At 37.0% G+C, this 25,922-nt stretch overlaps 1 protein-coding gene across 1 annotated transcript in view; it reads right to left on the reverse strand.

Annotated features, from left to right (window-relative positions):
* LOC128360906 (NACHT, LRR and PYD domains-containing protein 14-like) overlaps positions 1–25,922 on the reverse strand; it is a 423,000-nt gene that overhangs the window by 289,486 nt on the left and 107,592 nt on the right. Inside the window, exon 14 of the mRNA XM_053321460.1 lies at positions 11,345–11,518. Coding sequence (XP_053177435.1) covers positions 11,345–11,518 — 174 coding nt within the window. The remainder of the gene's footprint in view (positions 1–11,344; positions 11,519–25,922) is intronic.

Raw genomic sequence — 25,922 nt, forward strand, 5'->3', positions numbered from 1 at the left:
TTTGTCTGTGTATCTGGATCAGCTGCTGCTTTGACAGCGAGCTGACTCAGGCTTTTATAGTCTGTGTGCTGCTACAACGGTTATTGTCTAAATACATTTAAAATGTACTACTTATTTTTTTAATTAATTATATTATTAAAATCATATCCACATGAATGCACTTTTCTCTAATCAATTTTCTAAGTTATCCAATTTATTTTATTCCACTGTTTTGGTAACCAGGGGTTACAGGTGACTTATCTCATAATAATGACTTAGTATCTCAAAATAATGACCTATTTTAGTATCAAATTGGGCTGTATGTGGCCCTTGAACTAAAATGAGTTTGACACCTCTGATCTAACTCCTCGCACTTGATAAATGTAATCAGTGTAGTTCCTCACAGTGACCACTAGATGGCAGCGATTCATTAAAAATACTCAGGTCAACATGAGTTCATCCAACATATTATTGAGCTGTGTCACCTAAAATAAGAACATACATCCTTATAATAATGAATGAATAATGAGCCTGTCCTGGTGAGCTCCTCCATACACCAACCAGAGTTAAAACAGACTGTTACACAACATTAAAAATAATCCATAAATGTATAATGGCTGCAACATAATATTTCAATATTATACAGAAAGTATAAAGTGGAAATACTCAAGTTGATTAAAAGTACTTGATTTATTCACTACTTGAGTGAATGAATCAGTCAACATTATTTACAATAAACACATCATACATATAAATATAATCCTTATCACAAGCCACAACAAGTATAAATCATATAGAAACTAAACCAAACATTTAAGTAAGTAAAATAAAATAAACCTTCCCATACTTGATGTCAACCAGTGTATAAATACAGGAAGTAGTTGGTACGTAGCACAGAAATAAATGAAATATCAACAAATATATTGAATATAATAAAGTAAAACATATTAAATGATGTAATCACACAGAAAATCATATAGAAACTAAACCAAACATTTAACTAAATAAAATAAATCCTCCTATACATCAACCAGTGTATAAATACAGGAAGTAGTTGGTAAGCAGAACAGAAAGAAAATGATTGATTTACTGAACACAGAACTAAACCAATAAACAACTAAACTAAATACTTGTCTGTTTTAATTTAACACTAAATGTTGCTGCTATGATGGACCTTTGGCAAACTAACAATTAACAAGCAGGTTTAAATTCAGTCAAATGACCTTTTATCTTAAATAAAATATACAAATACAAAAAGATCTGAAATCTATATTACCAAAGTAGTAGTAGTAGAAAATTACTAAAATTGACAAATGATTACAAATATACAATATAAAACTATCAACAGACATATCAAATATAATATAGTAAAAAGTAGTAAATGATGTAATCACACAGAAACATGTATAGCAGAGCTTTTTCACACTTTCTTTACAGTTTGTAAATATCTTACATTGAATTTTGGCATCATAGTTTTGTTCCATAACCTTGGTAAGTTACCTGCCTGGTTACCTGTCTATACACATAATGTACCAAATTACCACTGTTTAATGTTTCCAGCTGAGACTGTGAGAAAACTACAACACGTCATCATTATTTCTACTTTGCTGCTCTGACTGTGGTAAAACAGAGACGTCTCACTCTCTCCCAGCAGTAATCCTTCTCCTGCTGAAAGTCACAGTCAATTCTCTTCTGCTTCATTTATTAGTTTTAGTTCTCGTTAACTCTCAGTGTGATTCTGAGACACTTGATAAATATGAGCCCAGGCTCACAGTCTGACTTATAACACCTGTTTTACTTTATCTTTTCTGCATCAAACAGCTCATGTTCAGAGGCTTAAGTGAAAACGACGAAATCCAGATCCAGACTCCGGTCCAGATGGATCATCAGGATCCAGCTGATCCTCTCTCAACACTCCTGGATGTTCACTCACTCTGACAGAGATCATCAATCCTTCCAGCTGATGAGAGAAGAAGAAACAACAGAGGTGATAAATGAGTGTTTAGTGAGACTCACTTCATCAGCTGTCAGTCAGTGATGCAGCACATCCAGTATAAAGAGCAGCAGTCTTCCTGCAGACATCAACTCAAACACATGATCACAACAAGCTTCTGGCTCATCTGATTGGCTGACTGTTCTCTCTCTCTCTGTCTTTCTGTCCAATCCTGAAGCCTGTCACCATTCTCTCCTCTCACAGCTTCACTGAGGAAAGCAGCACTGAGAAGGTTGGAGGTTAACCAGGAAATACTGAATCTCTGCTTTGATACTGACTGTGTTTAATACTTAACTGCTGAAACCAGCACAGACTGACTCCAACTCTCTACTGACCTCAGAGTCTCCAGTCTGCAGTCTGGACTCTTCTGAAGATCAGACAGCTGCTTCATGTCTGAATCCTTCAGGTTGTTTTCACTCAGATCCAGCTCTCTCAGATGGGAGGGGTTGTCCTTCAGAGCGGAGACCAGAGAAGAACAACTGTTCTTTGACAAACTGCAGTTCATCAACCTGAATAAAGAATAAATGGAGATGAAAATTAATTAATAATCCAATCAGATGTGTTCAGGTTTTAAATGACCTATCTGTGCGCCTGTGTGTGTGTGTTCTGAAGGATCAATATCACACAATTCATGAAAACACAAATATTTCTTAAAATAAACTTAATCAATTTAAAACTTGGCCTGACAGTGTTAACATGTTAATCTCGATGTGATTAAGGATTGAGCATAATGAGTTGTCTTTTTTCATGGTGTTAATCTTGCTGCTCTCTGACTCACTGACTCTAAAGCACTGTCACAGACTGACTCTGTAAACTGTGCACAGTCCACAGCATGTGTTGGTATGGAGGAGTCTTGCTGCTGCTGTCATATTCCTGCACTGTCTGCACCTTCAATGTCCCATCGCTCTGCAGCTTCAGAGAAGTGCTGCTCATGTTTCTGCAGAGTGTCCTTCACTGCTGCACATTTCTCAATGTGGAAGTTCCTCAGTTTTCATCTGAACTCAAAGATGGAGCTATGGAGTATTTTCTGTTTGTTATGCTCTTTATTATAATGTGCTGCATGTTTATTTCTCAATGTGGAACAGTGTTATCCTTTTAAAATAAAATGTATTTCACAGAATAAGCACTTTGAAGTTGACCACACTGTTGTTGTAGCATTTCTTTTCTATATGTTTGAAGTAGACATCATGTTACCTCAGGCTCATTGTGCTTCTTCTGATTTGAAATGAATCTAAAAGTCAAAGTTCATGAAGTAACTTTCTTTACATTCATTTGATTCCCAATCAAGATACACTGGTAAGAATGACTTTACATTGTTAATATGGACTAAAATTAATCACAAATAACAATTGAAATTCAGCAATTAAAAAAAAAAGATGTTTGACAGCCCCAACTTAAAACATTAATGGACAATCTTCTTTTTACAGATGTGACTCTTTAAAATTAAAATGAGAAACATTAATTTACTTTAACAACTAACAGTGAATATTTTCTACAGTTTCTTTAAGAATCAGTTATCTTTTATAACTACAGACTAAACTGTGAAGTAAAAAATAAATACCAACAACTTCATGTATGTAAGTTATATATGTACATAAACTATGTTCAGTTGTTAAACATTATTATCAATAATAGTAACAGACTGTCAGTGAACTGACCCCAGTTCCTCCAGTCTGCAGTCTGGACTCTTCAGAAAGTCACACAGAAGCTTTATTCCTGAATCCTGCAGCTTGTTGTTACACAGATGCAGCACTCTCAGATGGGAGGGGTCACCCTTCAGAGCTGAGGCCAGAGAAGCACAGCTGATCTCTGACAAACTGCAGTCATTCAACCTGAATAAAGAATAAATGATGTTACTTTAGAAGACAAAGTTCATGCTTGAAATCATTCAGTGTTTCATAATCTGTTCAGAGCTGAAGAAGGTTTAAAGTTTAGAAAATGGAAACTCCAAACAGCTGAACCCAACAGGATGCAGGTTAAAACTGTCAAATACAAACAGTGAAAAAGAGCTCTCATTAATATTAATGACAACATGCTGCTACTTCAATAAAGACGTAGTGACTTAACCTCTTAAACTCTGCAGCTCCACCACTGACTCCATCTATACTAACTCATGTTGTGCAGCCAAACACTAGTTAAAAAGTGCAAACAGACTAAAATATGACACATCTATATTTTTAGAACATGTGCAAAACAGTTGACCAATAATAATGAAATATATTATTTGCAAGGGCTTCATCATTTAAGAATATAAGTGCTATCCCATAAAGCAGGGATCCTCAAACGGCGGACTCCGGTCCGCATCCGGACCGTCGGACAACAGTCTGAACAACATCTGCGGACCCTGGTCTGATCTTAAAAAAAGAAAAATGTTGCATAAAATATTATCATTATTAAAGTTGAGTGACTTGAGTCACTTTTGATCCTTTCTTGTGTCCTTTGTGCCTGTATTGTGTTGATATTTGTTTTGGATTATTTGCAGGGGTTGTGAATTTTGTTTTAGTAGTATTTATTTGAATTTATGTTTAAACGAAAAATAAGTTTTGTTATTGAGTATTTATTAGATTTTTGTTGTTTTTATGAAAAGGACATTTTGTTTTGTTGTTAAAATTAAAAATACATTTTATAGTTGAGTCATATATTCTATTTTTCTACCACTGTATTGTTAAAAGTTAGACCTTTAAGATTTGTATTTGAGGAACACTGCCATAAAGCAACACATGGACTGTCAATATTTGCTGTTTACTTTGTTTTTTTCTTGTAATGTGATAAATAATATTAAAGATTATAAAGATGGTTTTAAATTAATCAAAGCTCAGCCACATTGTTCTGGACATGGAAACAACGTTTTTTCCCACTGATATTAAAACACATCTCTTCTAATCTCTCTCCATAATGCTCTGTTAGCTACAGAGTCACATTTGATTGGCTGACCTTTAGTAAATGCCTCTGAGTACATTGTGAGCAAACATTAAACCTCAACTTGATTAATGTTCACTCAACTTTACATTGTTGGGCCAACTTTTTGTAACTGAATTAGTTGAGACAACATGTTATATTGTGTTGTTAAAATATCAGAGGATACATACAGTACTGAGTGAATGTATAGATTTAAGTTGAGCCAACTTTTTTGTGCTGACTTGCTTTTACATCTAAAGAGAAATACTGAACAAACATGGAGAGCAAACAAATAGTGTCTTTAGTCTTTATACAACATTAATTATTTTATTTTATTGAAGCATTTTTAATTTTCAAAATCAGAAGTTGATTCTTGTTTAAAACACATTATCTGGCAGATTAACTAAAAATCAAATCTGTAACATTAATGTGCAGTGATTTATTTATTTATAGATTTGGGGTTTTTAACACTACAGTGCATGTATGTATTATAAGAGCTATTATAATACATACATGCAGAGTTATTTCACACATACACACTATAAAAGTCAGAGCAGCAGTTAGTGACAGTAGAAAGGAAGGACATGATGGAGGCATGTAAAGAGCAGGGCTAAGAGGAACATGTTTGGGGGATTTATTGTAGAGTGGAAGCAGTGGAACGGGCAGAAAATGCTTGTTGAGGGACACAAATGTCTGTAAAAGGACTACCATTAATTAAAAATATATAAATTAGTATTGATGTCTGCTTTTAATGATTTTTTATAACATACATCAGTCCTGATAAAATATGTATGATATTCAGGATTTTAACCCTTTAATGCCAGTTTGGTTACATATGCCTGTTTTTTGAATGAAAGAAAAAAAACAGAAAATGAAATATTTTCTATGTACTAAATGCAAAGTGAATTATTTTGAGGAGATTATCACAGTCTGGGAAATGTCAATGATTAACAACAACATTGATTTTGATGCTCTATTATTCCCTCTGAGATCCTTAGAGACAAACATGTCCCCATTGAAACCCATTATAACTACGTTTATTGACTCCCCTGTTAAATATTGACTCTTTCATGCATTCCTGTGTTCTGGGCTCATTTTAGAGCCAGGGCTTCAAAACTTCAGTTATTTTAGTTTTTCACCAGATAACATGATTTAACTGTATTTTACCTTTGGGAGAATTCCCCAGTCCTGCTTTTCCTGTTTTATGAAGCAGACCAATAAAAAATGTGGTTGCATCCAAAATGACCTGGATGTGTAGGTATGGGTGTGAGTGTGGTGTGTATTAAAAAATGTGTGTGTGTGTGTGTGTGTGAGTGTGTGTGTGTGTGTGTACATAAATGTGTGTATGTGCAGATGACACACACACTCACAGAGGAACAATTTAGTTCATACAGTGATTGATTAACACTCCTGTTGTCCTCAAGTCAAGGAAGGAAGAAAAGGAGGGAGGAAGAAAGGAGGAAAGGAAGAAAGGAAGGAAAAAAAGGAGGAAGGAAGGATGGAGGAAGGAAGGTACTGTAGGAAGGAGGGAGGAAAGAAAGGAAGGAAAGGAGGAAAGGAAAGAAGGAAGGAAGGAAGGTAGGAGGGAGGGAGGGAGAAAAGAAGGACAGAAGAAAGAAAGAAAGGAAGGACAGAAGGACCATTAAAAAGAGACCTTGGATACCATAAGCATGAACACAGCCCAAATGATCAAGAAAATAAAAAATGAAAAGCCGAAAATGTCCTTAGTGAGGCACCATGGTTAATGTACACTAACATCAATAATAGGCGTTATTTTTAGTTACCTTGAAATGAAGCAGTAAAACCAGTGTGTGTGCTGAGGGGAGGTGTGGAGCTGCAGTGGTGTCTGTAGGACTCTAACACAGAGTTTACATTCATTATATAGACTGGCGGCCCTCCATAGTGAGCTGAACACGTCTGCAAACTCTCCAAAAGCGTTACGTTGTTTTAGGGCTGAGCCATATAGGACTAGTTATCTTCTTTTGTGTGGATTATATAGTTAAATTACTGAAGTTGTGATCATTTCCCAGCGTCTCTGTCTCTGCTGTACGGAGGCTCAGCTCCGCCTCGCTGAGACAGAGAGGAGCAGCTAACGTTAGCCTCTGCTGCTGTTTGCTGTCACTTCTCATCCCGTCGCTCTCCTCTGCTCTCAGTCTGTTCAATGGTTCAAAGGTCACACCCACAAAACACAGGAAATACATTTTACCAGTTAATAAATGTTTGAAACAAACCATCAAAAAAAACTAATGTCCATATTTCAGCTCTGAAACAAATGGCAGAGCAGCTTAAATTAGACTATGGAGGGCCGCCACAGTCTGTATAATTAATGTAAACAATGGGGGGGGGGGGTTTGCTCCATCAGTAAGCGGCTACAGGACGCTGTTGTGTTAGCTGTGGGCGAGCGAGCTAGAGAGTGAATGAAGAGAGAGAGCGCTGACAGTAAGAAAGCCGGTGAATCAGATCAATAAAACGTTATTTTCTGATTGTTTCACAGCGGTTACGTTGAACAGCACTAATAAACTTCCTCACACACCTCCGCTCAACCTGCAGCTCAGCCTCAAACCTCTGAATGTGAAACACCTGCTGCTGTTTAAAACACAGCAGCAGCTTTATGCTGCTTTAGTTGCTTCAGTTTAAAAAGTCTTAATGAGAGATCTTCTTTATTTCCATCTGTACAATAAATCAACTCTGATCCTGATCCACTTCTAAGACATCTGGAAGTCTTTTATTGATCAGCAGACAGTTAGTTTAGTTATTAGAAGAAACAATGTAGAAAAGATATTTAGTGAATCAGTATTTATATGTTCCTCAGTAATAAACTAGTTGAACTTAGATAATCACTTCTGCTTTCTTTGTTTCAGAGCTGAAATATGGACATTAGTCTTTTTGATGGTTTGTTTCAAACATTTATTAACTGGTAAAATGTATTTCCTGTGTTTTGTGGGTGTCATCACTGTTCAACCAGTAGTTAAATTACTAAAGCACTAAAACATTTCTAGATATAACCTGTTAATGTTGCTCTCAGAGTGAAACCAGAATCAATAGCAGACCTCTCTAAGTGGAAGACTCAATCATTAATACACCTGTCAGTTTCCTGCTATGACATCATAATGTTTGCTGAGTCCATCCAGTGGTATTTAGCTATGAACAGTCACTTCATAAAGTATTCAGACCCCTTCCTCTATTATTACATACTGTATAATGTTATAGTGTCAATTTAATGTTGAATAAATATTTTCTCCATCAGTCTACACTCAATAAGCCAAACTGACAAAGTGAAAACACATCTTACACGTTTCTGCAAATGTATTAAAAATATGAAAGTTGATTTTTTTTTTACTCATTTGCATACATTTCTGAACGTGTGTTGACTTTTTCAGTATGGGTCATTTCCAGACAAAGCATGATGATCCGCTTTGAGGGAAAGACTCCTCACCCTCTGCTGATGTATTTTTCACGCGTTACTCTTTCAGACTGTATCCAAGAAACTTCAGGCAGGGAGCAGCTCTGATTGGCTCACACAGGCTCAGATCAGACAGTGGTTTAAGGAGCGCTTGATTTGCTTCACAGCGGAATGAATGCTTTGATGCGGGGTGCTCTACGGACAGAGGAAGCGTTTCAATATCGCTCGATCACATTAATTTGATCGAAGCCAAAATGGAGATTGTGATTAAAATGTGATTAATTGTGCAGCCCTACAGTTGACCAATAATAATGAAAGACCTGCATCACTTCCAAGGGCTTCATCATTATGTATATTTAATAAACATGAGAGCGATCCTGTAAAGCAGCACATGGACTGTCAGTAGCTGCTGTTTAAACTTTATCACTTTGAGCACAGACAGCAGAAAGTGAAAGTCTGCTCATTAGTTAATGTGCACTGTTTGTATTAGTGTTGACATCAGTCTGATACTGCAGACAGCTGCTGGCTGCTGTTAGCTCCCCGGCAGCTAGAGACACACTGAATACAGTAGAATCTGATCACTGTTCAGTCCACTTCCACAGTTTCACATCTCAGAGTCACAGATAATATCTTGTTAACAAACACAATCAGAGAGCTCAGATCAGTGTGTGGAGTCTTGTTTCAGTCTGTTCCTCTTGTAGATGTTATGCTTAGATCCCTACAAGACAGCCAGAGTCAGCTGACCATCCTGAATCATCACAGTCCCGTAAACTGCAGCGAGTCCACCGACTGACACTTTTCATGGCTCGGTTTCTGGGACTGTTGTGACTCTAGGCCGGTGGTCTCCAACCTGCTCCTGGAGAGCTACTGCCCTTCATGTTTTAGGCCCCGTTTATATGCACCCTCTGTTTAGACGCAAACGGAGAATTTGCCCCTGAAAACGATGCTTTTTAAAAATTCCGGCCAGAGTGGAGATATTTGGAAAACTCTGTTTGCACGTTTCCATATAAACAGAGAAAAACACGGATGCATGCAGAATAGCAGTCGCATTTATGCTGGTGCAATCCCTTTGTATTTGTTTGCATTGCGGAATTCTGATTGGCTAACGTGGGCTTGAGCTGCTTTTGACGGCATATATACACGGGTTAGTGTAAATGAAAACTTCTGAAAACGGACTGGTGTGCACGCAGTTTTTTTTGTAAACGAAGAGGATGAAATGTGCGTTTATGAAAATAGCCGGGCACGTGTAAACGTAGTCTCAGGTATCTCTGCACTCTAACACACCTGATTCTAATAATTAACTCATTATCAAGCCCTTTGATGAGCTTCAGCTGCTTGATAATGAGCTAATACTTAGAATCAGATGTGTTAGAGTGGGGAGATATGTAAAACATGCAGGGCAGTAGCTCTCCAGGAGCAGGTTGGAGACCACGGCTCTAGACAGCTAATATAGCAGCTAGCATCTATGTTGCTTTTTAACTTAAATTAACATTTAAGTGCATGTTGTAATAACTCAATTTCCACCCAGCAGACATTTTACTCATCATGCTGCTCTGACTGAACCATTTACAACAAGTATCCACTGCAGACACACAACACAGTGCACATGTTCACATTTATTGAGGAAAGGTGTAAATGCAAAAATCCATCTCTGGATTTCAACTATTGATTATTTATCATTCAAATAAGAAGCACGATTAATCAGATAAAGTATTTTTTTGTCCAGCCCTCAAGTTTAGAAGATGGAAACTCCAAACACCTGAACCCAACAGGAAGCAGGTTAAAACTTTCAAATATAAAAGAAAAAGAGATGAAGAGGTTCAGAGTGAATTATCCAGTGTTGAATTCTTCTTGTTATATAAAGGTTTTAAATGTGCAGCTCAACATTAATCTGACACAGCTGATGGACTAAACCACTGATGAAGAAAATAGACTTTACCATTAATATACTCAGTGTGGATCAGCCTAATATCAGCTTTATGTCTGCAGTTTAGTGTCATCACAACTGTTACATCTTATTAATGTCAGCACAGAAGTAAAAATTGTGTCTTACCTCAGATCCTCCAGTCTGCAGTCTGGACTCTCAATAAAGTCACACAGTAGTTTCATCCATGAATCCTGCAGCTTGTTTCCTCCCAGATTCAGCCGTCTCAGATGGGAGGGATTGGTCTTCAGAGCTGAGACCAGAGAAGCACAGCTGATCTCTGACAAACTGCATTCCTGCAGCCTGAATAAAGAATAAATGATGTAGATAAAAATAATAATTTATAATCCAATCAGATGAATTCAGATTTTAAATGTGAAGTTAAATATGACTATATTATAATCAATGTGTGTGTGTGTGTGTGTGTGTGTGTGTGTGTGTGTGTGTGTGTGTGTGTGTGTGTTCTGAAGGGTCAATATCAGTAAACAAACACAAGTCATGAAAACCAGAAGTAAAAATGTTGTCTTACCTCAGTTCCTCCAGTCTGCAGTCAGGACTCTCCAGAAAGTCACACAGTAGTTTCATCCCTGAATCCTGCAGCTTGTTTCCTCCCAGATTCAGCACTCTCAGATGGGAGGGATTGCACTTCAGAGCTGAGACCAGAGAAGCATAGCTGATCTCTGACAAACTGCAGTCCTGCAACCTGAATAAAGAATAAATTATGTAGATAAAAATAATGTGGTTGGGTTAGAATTCAGATTTTATATGTTTCTCTGTGTGTGTGTGTGTGTGCGCGCGCGCAAGTGTGTGTGCGTTCTGAATGATCAACATCAGTAAACAAACACTACTCAAACACATTAAAATGAATGTAAACTTGAAAAATTTCTCCTTTAGAAACTAAAGTTGATTAATTTAAAACATATTAGTTGAGATGATCTTCTGTATACAGATGTGACTCTTTAACAACTAACAGTGAACAGTTTCTACAGTTTCTTTAAAAATCAGTCATCTTTTATAACTACAGACTAAACTGTGAAGTAAAATTAAATACGAAAAAATAACTTAATGGATGTAAGTTATATGCACATAAATGTTCAGTTGTTAAACATTGAGATCAACAATAGTAACAGACTGTCAGTGAACTGACCACAGAGAGTTGAGTCTGCAGTCTGGACTCTTCAAAAAATCACCCAGAAGCTTCACTCCTGAATCCTGCAGCTTGTTTTTAGACAGATTCAGCACTCTCAGATGGGAGGGGTTGTCCTTCACAGCTGAGGCCAGAGAAGCACAGCTGATCTCTGACAAACTGCAGTCCCTCAACCTGAATAAAGAATAAATGATGTTACTTTAGAAGACAAAGTTCATGCTTGAAATCATTCAGTGTTTCATAATCTGTTCAGAGATGAAGAAGGTTTAAATGTAGAAGTTTAGAAAATGGAAACTCCAAACAGCTGAACTCAACAGGATGCAGGTTAAAAACTGTCAAATACAAACAATGATGGTGCGCAGGTGGTCGAGTGGTTAGAGCGTATGCCATATACGCAGCCGACCCCGTTTCGAATCCCGATCGGAGGTGCTTTGCTGCATGTCTTCCCCCTCTCTCTCCCATGTTTCCTGTCAGTCTACTGATAAACAAAGGCATCTATGCCAACAAAATCTAAAATAAATAAATAAATACAAACAGTGAAAAAGAGCTCTCATTAATATTAATGACAACATGCTGCTACTTAAATAAAGACGTAGTGACTTAACCTCTCCTGTGGCAGTGGACAAACTCAGGGAGATGGTAGACACGGTCCATCGACTTGGTAGGAAGAACGCCGCTGCATAAAACAAGATGCCGAGACCCAGTGTCGCTGCTAAGATTTTGGGGGCCCTAAGCATAAATGGTCAGGGAGCTGCCCCCCCCCCCCCACAATTTATTTTAAAATTGACATGAAATATACATATAATTATGAAAGTGTATATATTAAGCAAAATATATAAAACAAAATGTCAAAAACTTTCTTAACAGCAGCATTACAATATAATATGTAGCTGATAGTTATAATTTATCACTGTTTATACTATTATTGTCATTTTGTACATGTTTCAGGTGTCTTTGTGTGTCTGTGTTGCTTAAGAGGGCTGTCAACTTTTATTTTGACATTCTGTGTTTTTGCTGCGCTGTGGCAGAGAGTGAGAAGTAAACAGGAGAAGGTGAAGACGCACATGTGCTGTAGTTAAGCTAAACTGTAAAGTTAAGGACCAGTTTCCATGGTTACAAGGTGTCTGCCGAGACCCATCATCATACAGTTTGCAACGCGGCCTATTCGGAACGAAATACGGAAAAAATCCAAAGATGCGAGAGTTTGCAAGGAGCTGAAAATCTACTTCAGGGAGGACTTCTCTAAAGAGGACAGAGAAGCTCGGGCAAAGCTGTGGCCAACAGGGGAGGAAGCTCGACGAAGCGACAGGAAAGCTTTCCTAAAGGAGGGATATGCTGTGATAGATGGATGGAGAATTGAGCCTTAAAATGTGGACATCAAAAGAGTGACATGGTCTTCATTATATGGTAGCATACGAAAGGTAAAATGATTAACCTAATTTTTTACATGTTTGAACAGTTAGAGTAAAGGGTAAATTCAAAGAGTAGAGGAAAAACACTTGAATAGAGAAATAAAATAAACCAATTCAAAAGATAAGAAACAAAACTAAAGAAAAGGAAAAAAAAATTAAGGTTGGTTGCTTTGAAACTTGGTATTTTTGGACAACATGCTCATTCCTGAGCATAGTTATTTTATACAGCACATTCAAGAGTTTTATAGAGTAAAAATGTCTATTTTGTTTGTTTCTATTAATGTTAGAGGTTTGAAAAATATTGTTAAACTCAAGGCTATTTTTTTATTTTGTAAGGAACAAAAGGCAAATTGTGTTTTCTTACAAGAGACTCACTCAGGATCAGCAGATGAAAAACTATGGAGACAGCAGTGGGGAGAGGAACTGCGCACTCAGCAGGTGTTATGGTGTTATTTAATAGATTACCAGGAAAGATCATTGAACATAAAAGTGATACGGATGGACACTGGATTTTGATGGTAGCAGAGATACATGACCAAAGGTTCATCTTAACATGTGTTTATGGATATAATAATAGAACCAACAATAGAGCCATGATGGAAAGTTTAGGATTACTCATAAACGAGTGGAAAATTATATATCTGACAGAAAAAGTTATTATTGGTGGAGATTTTAATATAGTTCCGAATTCATGGATGGATGGAATACCTCATAGAGGTCAGCAACCTGAATATGATGATGTTCTAACCAATTTATGTACAATAACAAACGCAGTCGACTATTGGATATCTAATCCCACCTCCTTAAAATATACGTGGAACAGTGCTTCAGATAATACTCGATATTCAAGATTAGATTATTGGCTTACTTCTCAGATGCTATGCAAGGAGGCAACGAAGTGTGAGATTTCAGCATCCCCTCTTACAGATCATTGTCTGATTAGTTTACAGTTTACAGTTGTTCAACCAACTATTAAATCACATAATATTTGGAAATTTAACAACAATTTGTTATTTAAATGAAGGGTTCTGCAAACAGGTCAAAGCTCTGTATCAAAATGTTATTATGCTCCAAATGTCAAATTTAAGCAAATGGGAATGGTTCACATTTAAACTCAAACAGATAGCAATTGAAACTGGAAAAGAAATATCACAGATACGCAAATGTAAACAAAAAGAATTAATTTAAAAATAAACAAGTTATGTAACAATTTGGAACTTTCAATAGAGGAAAAGGGAGAGTTACACTCCCTCCAAATTCAACTAGACGATCTCTACATGAATAAAGCAAATGGGGCATTTATAAGATCAAGAGCCAGGTGGCTTGAACAAGGAGAGAAACATTCAGCCTACTTTTTGGACCAGAAAAACGCGGGCAAAGCAAAAAAAAGATTTCTAAATAGAAGAAAAATGACATAATAATTGGAGATCAAAAACAAGTAAATGAAGAAATATGGCTTTTCTACAATAATCTATATAAATCAAACTATCAAGATGCAGACTGTGACTTCCTTTTTGAATCAGTTAAAGACAAAATTAAAAAACTTGATGAGGAGGAAAAGAACATTGTAGAAGAGGATCTAAATATAACAGGAATAGAAATGGCAATAAAGCAGATGAAAAATGAAAACTCCCCAGGAATCGATGGTATAACAATAGAGTTCTATAAACACTTCTGGAATGACATCAAAGATCTATTGTACAAGTCTTTTAAAGAATGTATAGAAAAAGGAAGTTTATCTTCTTCCATGAAAACAGCTTTGATAACTCTATTGCCCAAACCAAATAAGGATTTAATGAAATTAGATAACTGGAGGCCAATAACACTTCTTTGCAATGATTATAAAATATTAGCTCTTGTATTTGCTAATCGACTTAAACATGTTTTGGCCGGACTGGTAGATGATTTTCAGTCAGCTTTCATTAAAGGTAGGAACATACACAACAATGTCAGATTAATTTTGGATATGATTGATTATCAATCCTTCATTGAATCAGAAAGTCTCATTTTATTCAGTGATTTTTTTAAAGCATTTGATTCTATTGAACACGACTTTTTGATTCAAACTCTAAAAAAATGTGGATTTGGTGATAAGTTTTGCAAAGTTATTAAAATGTTCTATAATGATATAAACAGTTCTATTTCTCTTAATCCAGGAATAACCCCAAGAATAAACGTTTCTCGTGGGATCAGACAAGGATGTCCCATATCACCAAAACTCTTCATTTGATGCACTCAGCTACTGGCATACTTGATTATAAATCACTCTGAACTAAAAGGAATTACACTTTTTGACTATGAATTTGGGATCAGTCAGTTTGCTGATGATACGGTATTTTTTCTAAAAGATAAATAAGTAATAGAAAAAGCTTTAAATGTAATTTCCATATCTTCCAAAGTATCTGGTTTGAGTTTAAATTTGGACAAATGCAAACTATTGCCACTATATCCTTGTAAAGATGTTGAGATGATGTCAATTCCTGTAAAAAGTGAGGTGAAATATTTAGGAATAAAACTTATTAAAGATGCCAAATTAAGGGAGGAAAAACATTTTCATGAAAAACTAGAGATTATGAAAAAACCCTAAATCATTGGCTTATAAGAGATCTATCAATTTTTGGCCGAAACATATTATCTAAAGCGGAGGGCATATCGAAATTGGTTTATCCATGCCAATCTTTGTATGTTACTTCTCAAAACATTAAGAAAACAAATTCCATAATAAATAAAATAATAAAAATAAAACACATTATATTAAAAAGTCACATTTGGTCAAAGATACTAATAAAGGAGGTTTAAAAACATTAGATATAGAATCAATGGTAGGGATGTTTACAGTAAATTGGATAAAAGCCTTTCTGTCACAAACTGAATCTATTTGGTTTCATATCCCCAGAAATATTTTTAAAAGAGTCGGAGGGTTTGAATTTTTGTTACAATGTGATTTTGAAATCACAAAGTTACCCTTTGAAACTGTCAAAAGTGTTAAGATACTGGAAAATGATATTTACCCACAACTTTAGTCCACATGGATCCACATTGTGGAACAACAGAGCAATGACATCAAATAGAAAAACCTTGTACAATCAAAAATGGTGTGATAAGAAAATAATGTTTGTTGCTGACATGTTGGATGAACATGGTTCAATCTTACAACTCAACTATTTCAATGAAACATTTAATATGCAGTGCTCTTATAGGGAATACAGCAAAATATGTAAAGCTAAAATAGAAATATCACACCATTTGATAAACATCAGATTCTTTTATATAAAGATAATCTTACCAAAGAATTTTCAGAACTGGTCAATATTATTATAGTTTTGGGTAAATATCACATCCATTCAAGCAAATGGAAAAACAACCCCCCCACCCCCCCCACCCCCCCAATCGTTTGGTTTAAAAATGAACTAAATAAATACTTTTCTTCTTTGAAGTTGTTAAATGTGTACAAGCCAATTTGTAAATTGAGTGAAACTGCAACGAAATATTTGTTTTTTTGAAGGTTTTGTTTTTATTAATGATATGAAAGTGCCTTGTATTTTCTTTTAGTTTTCATATATCTTTAAAACTATATCGTTTTATGTCTATAGCCTTGTAGATTTATTTATAACGGAGATATCTTTGTATTGTAAAAAGAATGCACATGTTTTCCTATTAAGAGTTTTTTGTATATTACGGAAATGATAATGAAGTTTATTGAAACAAAAATTTAAAAATTGCATGTTAATTGTTAATTAAAAAATCGTTAAAGTGCCGTTGAATATCGATACGGTATCGTCAAATAAAATATTGCGATATTTAAGTGTATCGATATTTTCTTACACCCCTAATAATAATAATAATAATAATAATAATAATAATAAGGCTGCAGTCTGTATAACCACAGTGGGGGTCGGAGGTATAAATGTTCAGTAATCATTTGTATTTTATTTCATCACCTTATGGGCTTCAGAAAATAGTTATTAACATTATAAAAACTCAAACGGTACATCAGAGCGTTGCAGTGACACAGAGAGGATTTTTATTTTTTATTTATATTTATTGCTCTCTTGCCTTGATGACAACATCCAGTCTCATAATATGAGAAAACGGGTCATTTCTTGTTGGTTTGCCAGTGATTTTATCTTTTATTATTTTCTTACACCCCTAATAATAATAATAATAATAATAATAATAAGGCTGCAGTCTTTATTATTCTAGATTTTAAAAGAAAATCAAACCATTTTTAAATTTCTGCTCATCACTTTTTGATCAGGAAAACAAAAAATTGTAATTAAATTAACATTTTGTATTTTAAAACAAAAATCAAATAATCAATCGTTTTTTGGTGGATTACATTAAATAACTTCTGGTATATTTTATTGCACTTGCAGTAACATAATGAGTAGTTATCACCTCCAGTTTTCATCTGGTTCACTGTCTCTGTGTGAGCAGCACTGAGGGCTCAGCTCCACCAGGTGAAACATACGGCTCTTTAATACACAGATCATCATCATAGCTATAAAGAAGACTTTGCTTTCTTACATTGAACCAACCAAAACCAGCATAACGTTGCTGTTGTGTACTTTTAAACAGCACGCAGGTGTTTGAGGCTGAGCTGCAGGGTTGGGTGGAGGTGAGTGAGGAAGCTAACAGCTAACGGGATCATCCCTATGTTCCCCGGGTCCTATGTTCCCCGCTTTGTATGTGACCGGGGAACATAGGGATGATCCCGTCTACAGTTAACTAGTTAGCTGAGTTAGCAGTAGAGTTAGCCGCCGAGCTAGCAACCGAATTAGCAGCTGAGTTAGCCGCCGAGTTAACAGCGGAGCTAGCCGTGATCAGGGAACATAGGTCCCGGGGAACATAGGTACGCTCCCCAGCTAACACAACAGCGTCCTACAGCAGCTACCTCTACAGACGCTTACTGACGAAGCAACTCTGTCCTCATTCAGTGTCCAGACCTTTTATACACAACAGTGAGGAGGAGTAAAGTAACAACATTCCTGCTCTGAACAGACTCAAAGGAGAGCAGCGTGATGACAGCTAACAGCAGCAGAGGCTAATGCTAGCTGCTCCTCTCCTCCGTCTCAGGGCGGAGCGAGCTGAACCTCCGTGCAGAAGAGACAGTCACAGCGGTGGAGAGTTGTAACAACTTCACTCAGTCATTTAGATGCAGTAATGGTATGTTTGCTTTCAATCATCATTTTAACTGTAAATGACCTTTAGTCTGGGAAGAGTCTTTCTAAAATGTGTTATTTTTATGTTTATTTATCTATTTTCTGAGCATTCTTTAAGGCCAGGTTATTATTTCATTAGTTATAACCTTATATATATAGTCTATGGTTATAACAGACGTTCAATTTGGTGCTTTTATTTTGAAAGTGTTTTCACCGGAAAGTAAGGGTATCTGGAGTTTTCATCATCAGTGTGTATGTATAGTTAAAAAAGTGTGTCTACCTGATGGGAGGAAAATAGTTAATGTTCAATTAGCACCTGGCTGATAAGGGCACAAGGTTTGTTATCATTTATTTTCATGTCATGTTTAATGCCTAGTTCAAATTGTGGTGTTTGATGCCGTTTGATGCAGTTTTATGATTATGCGTTTTAGCTAGCATGAATGCTAATTAGCATCTTATCGGTTTAGATTAAGGAAAGATAATTGTTTTATTTTTGTCTTCTTTCATAGCTCTTAGGTGTGTTCAAAGTGTATAAGGTTTGTGACAATAAACACAATGAACCATCAGTTGAGGAGTATGACCATCATTCAGCCGGGGATGCTACGTTAACTATTTATTGATATTTGGAAATTGACTGGCGGGCTGCCCATGCCTGCTCTGTGTGTGTGTTGTGATAATAATGTAGAGTATCACATTATATATTCTTATTATACCTTTGTAATTGTCATCGGATCTGCATTGATCTCATATCTGCCCTTTCAGAAGGACAACTGACGGAAATCAGAACTTTAATCCGTGCTTAAACTCTGCAGCTCCACCACTGACTCCATCTATACTAACTCATGTTGTGCAGCCAAACACTAGTTAAAAAACACACAGAGATTTATTTCAGATTCTACTCAAGATCCCAACGTTTACAAAGATAGCTAATATGTCAGGATGGATTTTGGGAAAATAGGAGGAAAAGGATGTTCAATATATCTACAATATTTATATTTAATGGTGTCACTATAAAACAATCACAGCATGTTGAGTTTATTCTCTACAGTTTCCTTAAGAATCAATCATCTTTTATAACTACAGACTAAACTGTACAGTAAAAAATAAATATGATCAGAAAAATAACTTAATGGATCAAAGTTATATATGCACATAATGTTTAACACCTGAAGATAATTTAAGATGAACAATAGAAATAGAATATAAGTGAACTGACCCCAGTCTCTCCAGTCTGCAGTTTGGACTCTTCAGGAAATCAGCCAGTAGCTTCATTACTGAATCCTGCAGCTTGTTCCCTCCCAGATTCAGCAGTCTCAGACGGAAGGGGTTGCACTTCAGAGCTGAGACCACAGAAACACAGCTGATCTCTGACAAACTGCAGTCCTGCAACCTGAATAAAGAATAAATGATGTTACTTTAGAAGACAAAGTTCATGCTTGAAATCATTCAGTGTTTCATAATCTGTTCAGAGCTGAAGAAGGTTTAAATGTAGAAGTTTAGAAAATAGAAACTCCAAACAGCTGAACCCAACAGGATGCAGGTTAAAAACTGTCAAATACAAACAGTGAAAAAGAGCTTTCATTAATATTAATGACAACATGCTGCTACTTCAATAAAGACGTAGTGACTTCACCTCTTAAACTCTACAGCTCCACCACTGACTCCATCTATACTAACTCATGTTGTGCAGCCAAACACTAGTTAAAAAACCCACAGAGATTTATTTTAGATTCTACAAGATTCCAACGTTTACAAAGATAGCTAATATGTCAGGATGGATTTTGGGAGAATAGGAGGAAAAAGATGTTCAATATATCTACAATATTTATATTTAATGGTGTCGCTATAAAACAATCACAGCATGTTGAGTTTAAATATTTCAGTCAGTATAAACACTGCACAGCTTCATAAAAGTGTTGGAACAAGTAAATACTGGATATTATATTTGTTACTGTTTGAATTTTTATTTAAATTTAAAGAACACAAATTAAAGTGAAGGTGACATTTAATTTAAAAAAAGTTTCAGAGGTTCAGAGTGAATTATCCAGTGTCACATTTTTTAGCTTTTCTCTAAAACAAGCAGATTGACTTTGTCATTGTGTTATTGTGGATCATCATAATGTCAGCCTTCTACAGACATCATCCAAATTTCACCACAACATTCAGAAACATAGTCATGTCAACACTGAGTCATAAAATGCTGCTGAACTCAGTCAAGTCTTTAATTTATTGCATGACCTTCTTCTTCCTGTATTTGGTAGTTTCGTAGGTGTGTGTAATTTAAACATGTTACTGGTGGCAGTAATCATTCCTACTGTCCATACTGACTGTGAAGTGGTCTCTTCCTAACACAGCTACACTGCAGGAAATGACTTCATAAGTTCAGTTAAAGCTAATATGAGGCTTAGACAGTCTGGTAGACTCACACTTGATTTATCTGACTCAAAGTTTCAGAATATTTAGTTCATATACAAACTCATGTTGTGCAGCCAAACATTAGTTAAAAAACCCACAGAGATTTATTTCAGATTCTACTCAAGATCAACGTTTACAAAGATAGCTAATATGTCAGGATGGATTTTGGGAGAATAGGAGGAAAAAGATGTTCAATATATCTACAATATTTACATTTAATGGTGTCGCTATAAAACAATCACAGCATGTTGAGTTTAAATATTTCAGTCAGTATAAAAACTGCACAGCTTCATAAAAGTGTTGGAACAAGTAAATACTGGATATTATATTTGTTACTGTTTGAGTTTTTATTTACATTTAAAGAATGCAATTTAAAGTTATGGTAAGATTTAATGTAAAAAGTGTGTGTCTGTGTGTGTGTGTGTCTGGGGGTTGTTGAGCAAGCTGGAGAGTGAGTAACTTTATTTGTACTTAATGTTTATTTTAAGGGAAATAGGAAACTTTGGGTTTCACAATATTTGCAAATGTGTTTATTTTCCTGCTTATATTTATTTCATTGTATTTATTTGTAATAGCAATACAGTATGAACAGTATTTATAATATTTTCTTTGTCTGTGTCGTAGCAGCATAGAAATGCTGGTGTTTGCCCTCACAGAGCAGCGACAGAGTGCCGTCTGGCCTTGTTTTGTGGTGCTAGATGCCGGCAGCTGTGTGGGTTTCTCTCTCCCTCTCTCTCCTTGTGCATGTTTCAGACTCTGCAAACAGGAAACGCTCATCAGCTGGCCGACTTCACCGGTGGTGTAGCACATGACGTCACCACCAGCTGATTGGGACCACTGCTGCTGTGTCTCCGGTAGAGATATCAGGATTAACCTATTTTACTGGTAGTGCGGTAAAAGGTTGCTGCTAAAGGCTCCAACACGTCCAACATCATCAGGTAATCATCCTGTCCCTAAACTGTGTAACTCCTTTAAAGTCACCTGAGTTCAAACAGACACACGATAAAGGGGAGGGGCTCTCTCTCAGGTCTCTACCTTTCCACTTAAAATGCTTTATTGGCAAGAATGTGTATGAAAAATATTGCTAAAGCCAAATGTAATAGTATAAATAGATATTAATTAAACAACATATAGTATATCTCCATCAGTTACAGGCTGTCCAGTTAGTTTTTAAAGTGGAGGCTTGAAGTCTTTTATTTGTCTTTAAAATGTGACATCATGCCATCCCTAGTCTCCTGCTGTGTCTGATTATTTACTGCTGCTTTTCTCCACGGTGCTGCTTGGTGTCGCCTTCGTGGCTCGGTTCGTGGTTTGTCTGCTTGCAGGTTTTTGCTGCAGACACCACCTTTAACCCGGGTTTAATTTGCTCATTTTAATTGTATTTTAGTTATATTATTTGGGCAGTTATTATTTCGTTTAGCTAATTTATGTTGTAACCTGCCCACTCCCTTAGTTTGTATATTGTGTTGATTTACATTTAGTTTTTTCTGTTGGTGTAACTCCTTTTTGTTTTATATCCTTCTCAGTAGCTGCAGGCTGGTGCTGCTGGTGACCTGGGTGGAGGTTTCCCCCCTTCTGTGTGCTGCGCTTCCCCTGGGATCCTGGGTCACTTCACAAAGTGTGTGTGTGTTCCTGCCACGTGTTCCTGGGTGACATACTTGTTTTGTTGGATCCCCCTCCTCTCACTAGCTCCTGTCCCACCAGTAGACCTCAGCTACTGATTAGGTTCCCTTTCTCCTTTCTGGTATGAATGGTTTGTTTTTTGTTGTTTTTAAAAGAATATATTTCTTCATGTAATATAATCTACCTTTTTTTTTTTTGAACTGGGAACCATGTCTCTTGCCTCCTGAGTAACTGAACCTGTGTGTCCTCATGCTGATATAAAAGGTAAGTAATTATTTGAGTGAAATTCCCAAAGTGGCGTTACCTGGCAACCTGTTGGGCTTGTAAGGGTGTAAATACCCACCTAACCTCATTACCCTAAACCATTGAGAGTGTAGACATTTGCTACATTTGTTTAAAGGTTTTCCACCTGACGAAACTAATGAAATACAACTAAAGCCATTCATCTGTCAACTAAACTGCACCTGCAAATAAAAGAAGAAAAAAAAGGAAAAGCTGTTTGGTCATCGTCGTCATCGTCCTCTTCCACTTATCCAGGGTCAGGTCGCGGGGGCAGCAGCCTAAGCAGTGCAGTCCAGACTTCCCTTTCCCTAGCCACTTCGTCCAGCTCTTCCCAGGGTATCCCGAGGCGTTCCCAGGCCAGCTGAGAGACATAGTCTCTCCAGCGTGTCCTGGGTCTTCCCCAGGGTCTCCTGCCGGTGGGACGTGCCCTGAACACCTCACCAGGGAGGCATCCGGGAGGCATCCTGACTAGATGCCCCAGCCACCTCATCTGGCTCCTCTTAATGTGGAGGAGCAGCGGGTCTCCTCTGAGCTCCCTCTGCATAACTGAGCTTCTCACCCTATCTCTAAGGGAGAGCCCAGCCAGCCTACGGAGGAAGCTCATTTCGGCCGCTTGTACCCACGATCTTGTTCTTTCAGTCACTACCCAAAGCTCATGACCATACAGGTGAGGGTAGGAACCAAGATTGACTAGTAAATCGAGAGCTTCGCCTTTCGGCTCAGCTCCCTCTTCACCACAACGGATCTGTGCAGAGTCCGCATCACTGCAGGCGCCGCACTAATCTGCCTGACGATCTCACGCTCCATCCTTCCCTCACTCGTGAACAAGACCCCGAGGTACTTGAACTCCTCCACTTGGGGCAGGATCTCATCCCCGACCCGGAGAGTGCACTCCACCCTTTTCCAGTTGAGAACCATGGACTCGGATTTGGAGGTGCTGATTCTCATCCCGGCCGCTTCACACTCGGCTGCGAACCGATCTAGCGAGAGTTGGAGGTCACGGCCTGATGAAGCCAACAGGACCACATAATCTGCAAAAAGCAGTGACCCAATCCTGAGGTCACCAAACCGGACCCCCCCCCCCCCAACGCCCTGGCTGCGCCTAGAAATCCTGTCCATAAAAGTTATGAACAGGATCGGTGACAAAGGCTAGCCCTGGTGGAGTCCAACCCTCACTGGAAACAAGTACAACTTATTACCAGCAATGCAGACCAAGCTCTGACACCAGTCATACAGGGAACGGCCCGTATCAGGGGGTCCCATACCCCGTACTCCCAAAGAACCCCCCACAGGACTCCCCAAGGAACACGGTCGAATGCCTTCTTCAGGTGCACAAAACACATGTGGACTGGGGCAAACTCCCATGCACCCTGAAGGATCCTGCAGAGGGTATAGAGCTGGTCCACAGTTCCACGGCCTGGACAAAAACAACACTGCTCCTCCTGAATCCAAGGTTCAACTATCCAACGGACCCCCCTCTCCAGAGAGATCAACAATAGTAACAGACTGTCAGTGAACTGACCTCAGAGTCTTGAGTTTACAGTCTGGATTCTTCAGGAAATCACACAGAAGCTTCATTACTGAATCCTGCAGCTTGGTTCCTCTCAGCCCTCTCAGATGGGAGGTGTTGCACTTCACAGCTGACACCAGATCAGCACAGCTGATCTCTGACAAACTGCATTCCTCCAACCTGAATAAAGAATAATTGATGTTACTTTAGAAGACAAAGTTCATGCTTGAAATCATTCAGTGTTTCATAATCTGTTCAGAGCTGAAGAAGGTTTAAATGTAGAAGTTTAGAAAATGGAAACTCCAAACTGCTGGACCCAACAGGATGCAGGTTAAAAACTGTCAAATACAAAAAATGAAAAAGAGCTCTCATTAATATTAATGACAACATGCTGCTAAAGACGTAGTGACTTAACCTCTTAAACTCTGCAGCTCCACCACTGACTCCATCTATACTAACTCATGTTGTGCAGCCAAACACTAGTTAAAAAACCCACAGAGATTTATTTTAGATTCTACTCAAGATTCCAACGTTTACAAAGATAGCTAATATGTTAGGATGGATTTTGGGAATATTGGAGAAAAAGGATGTTCAATATATCTACAATATTTATATTTAATGGTGTCACCATAAAACAATCACAGCATGTTGAGTTTAAATATTTCAGTCAGTATAAACACTGCACAGCTTCATAAAAGAGTTGGAACAAGTAAATAATGGATATTATATTTGTTCTGTTTATAAAAAAAATCTTTAAGTGATATAAAATGTAATACAAAAATGAAGAGTTTTTGTGTGTCTGTGTATGTTTGTGTGTGTGTGTGTGTGTGTGTGTGGTTGTGTGTGTGTGTGTGTGTGTGTGTGTGTGTAAACTAGAGAAAGAGGAAATCTAAACCTTCAACCTAAAGGAATATAAACTGTTTAAATGGATAAATTGGAGGAATAATTAAGAAATAAGCAAACAAATATCAAGTATCCACACAGCGTCAGGAAGAGAGACTGTTTGCTCGCCTGTTTGTGCAGAAACATCTACAAACACCAGAGAGGCAGCCGGTAAGACGGATAACTTTTAAACACTGTCTGCCCTGAATTATAACTGCAGCTCAACTGTTGCTGCTGGTTACCACGTGGTTGGTTGCCTGGATACGCGTGGTTGGTTGCCTGGTAGCGCGTGATTGTGACTATATTTATTAATGGGGTACTTTTTAATTAATCTGTGGAAGGTTGGTTTAAATCATTGTGTAAATTAAATTAAATGAAAATGACAGTAAAATGTTACATTAATGTCAAAATTCAGTTAATATTAAAATGCAGTAAACATTAAAAGGTAGTAAAATTAATTCATTACCTGATGTGAAGCTTATAAATAATGACAGTGAGTAACTTTATTTGCTCTTAATGTTTAATTGAACCCTTTCATGCATAATGTCACTACAGTGGAAAGCTATTCAGAAGATGTTTTCTTATATATGCATGATGATGGATTTTGATGCATAGTTACACTTCAGCCTCTACAGTGGACACTAGTACGTCATCCCATACACTACCACTTCATCTGCAGTAAGGTTTTTAGTTATAAATCAGTTAATTTATGTTATTATAGTGTAATGTAATTTGATGAAAAAGAAAATAGAGTTCAAATATTTTTTCATGCCTAAAGAGAAATAAAACATCCTGACTGAGGTTATCATAATTCATGCATGAAAGGGTTGAGGGAAATAGGACACTTTGGGTTTCACAATATTTGTTTTCCTGCTTATATTTATTTAATTGTATTTATTTGCAATAGCATATACAGTATGTATAATATTTTGTTTTTCTGTGTTTTCTTTGTTTAAAGGTTTTTCACCTAATGAAATACAACTAAAGCCATTCATCTGTCAACTAAACTGCACCTGTAAATAAAAGAAGAAGAAAAAGGAAAAGCTGTTTGGTCATTGAGTGAAATTCAGTTAAAAACTGACTAGATGATCTATCTCTTTCAAGCGTAAAAGCTGCACAGATTCTTAACATATAACTTGACTGTGTGTGTGTGTGTGTGTGTGTGTGTGTGTGTGTATTATATTGTGTGTGATTATGTTGTATTTTAATATCTGTACAGCACTTTGGTTCAACTGAGGTTGTTTTTAAATGTGCTTTATAAATAAACTTGACTTGACTTGACTTGACTTGAC

This window comes from Scomber japonicus, chromosome 6 (genome assembly GCF_027409825.1).
Source record: "Scomber japonicus isolate fScoJap1 chromosome 6, fScoJap1.pri, whole genome shotgun sequence".
Lineage (NCBI taxonomy): Eukaryota > Metazoa > Chordata > Actinopteri > Scombriformes > Scombridae > Scomber > Scomber japonicus.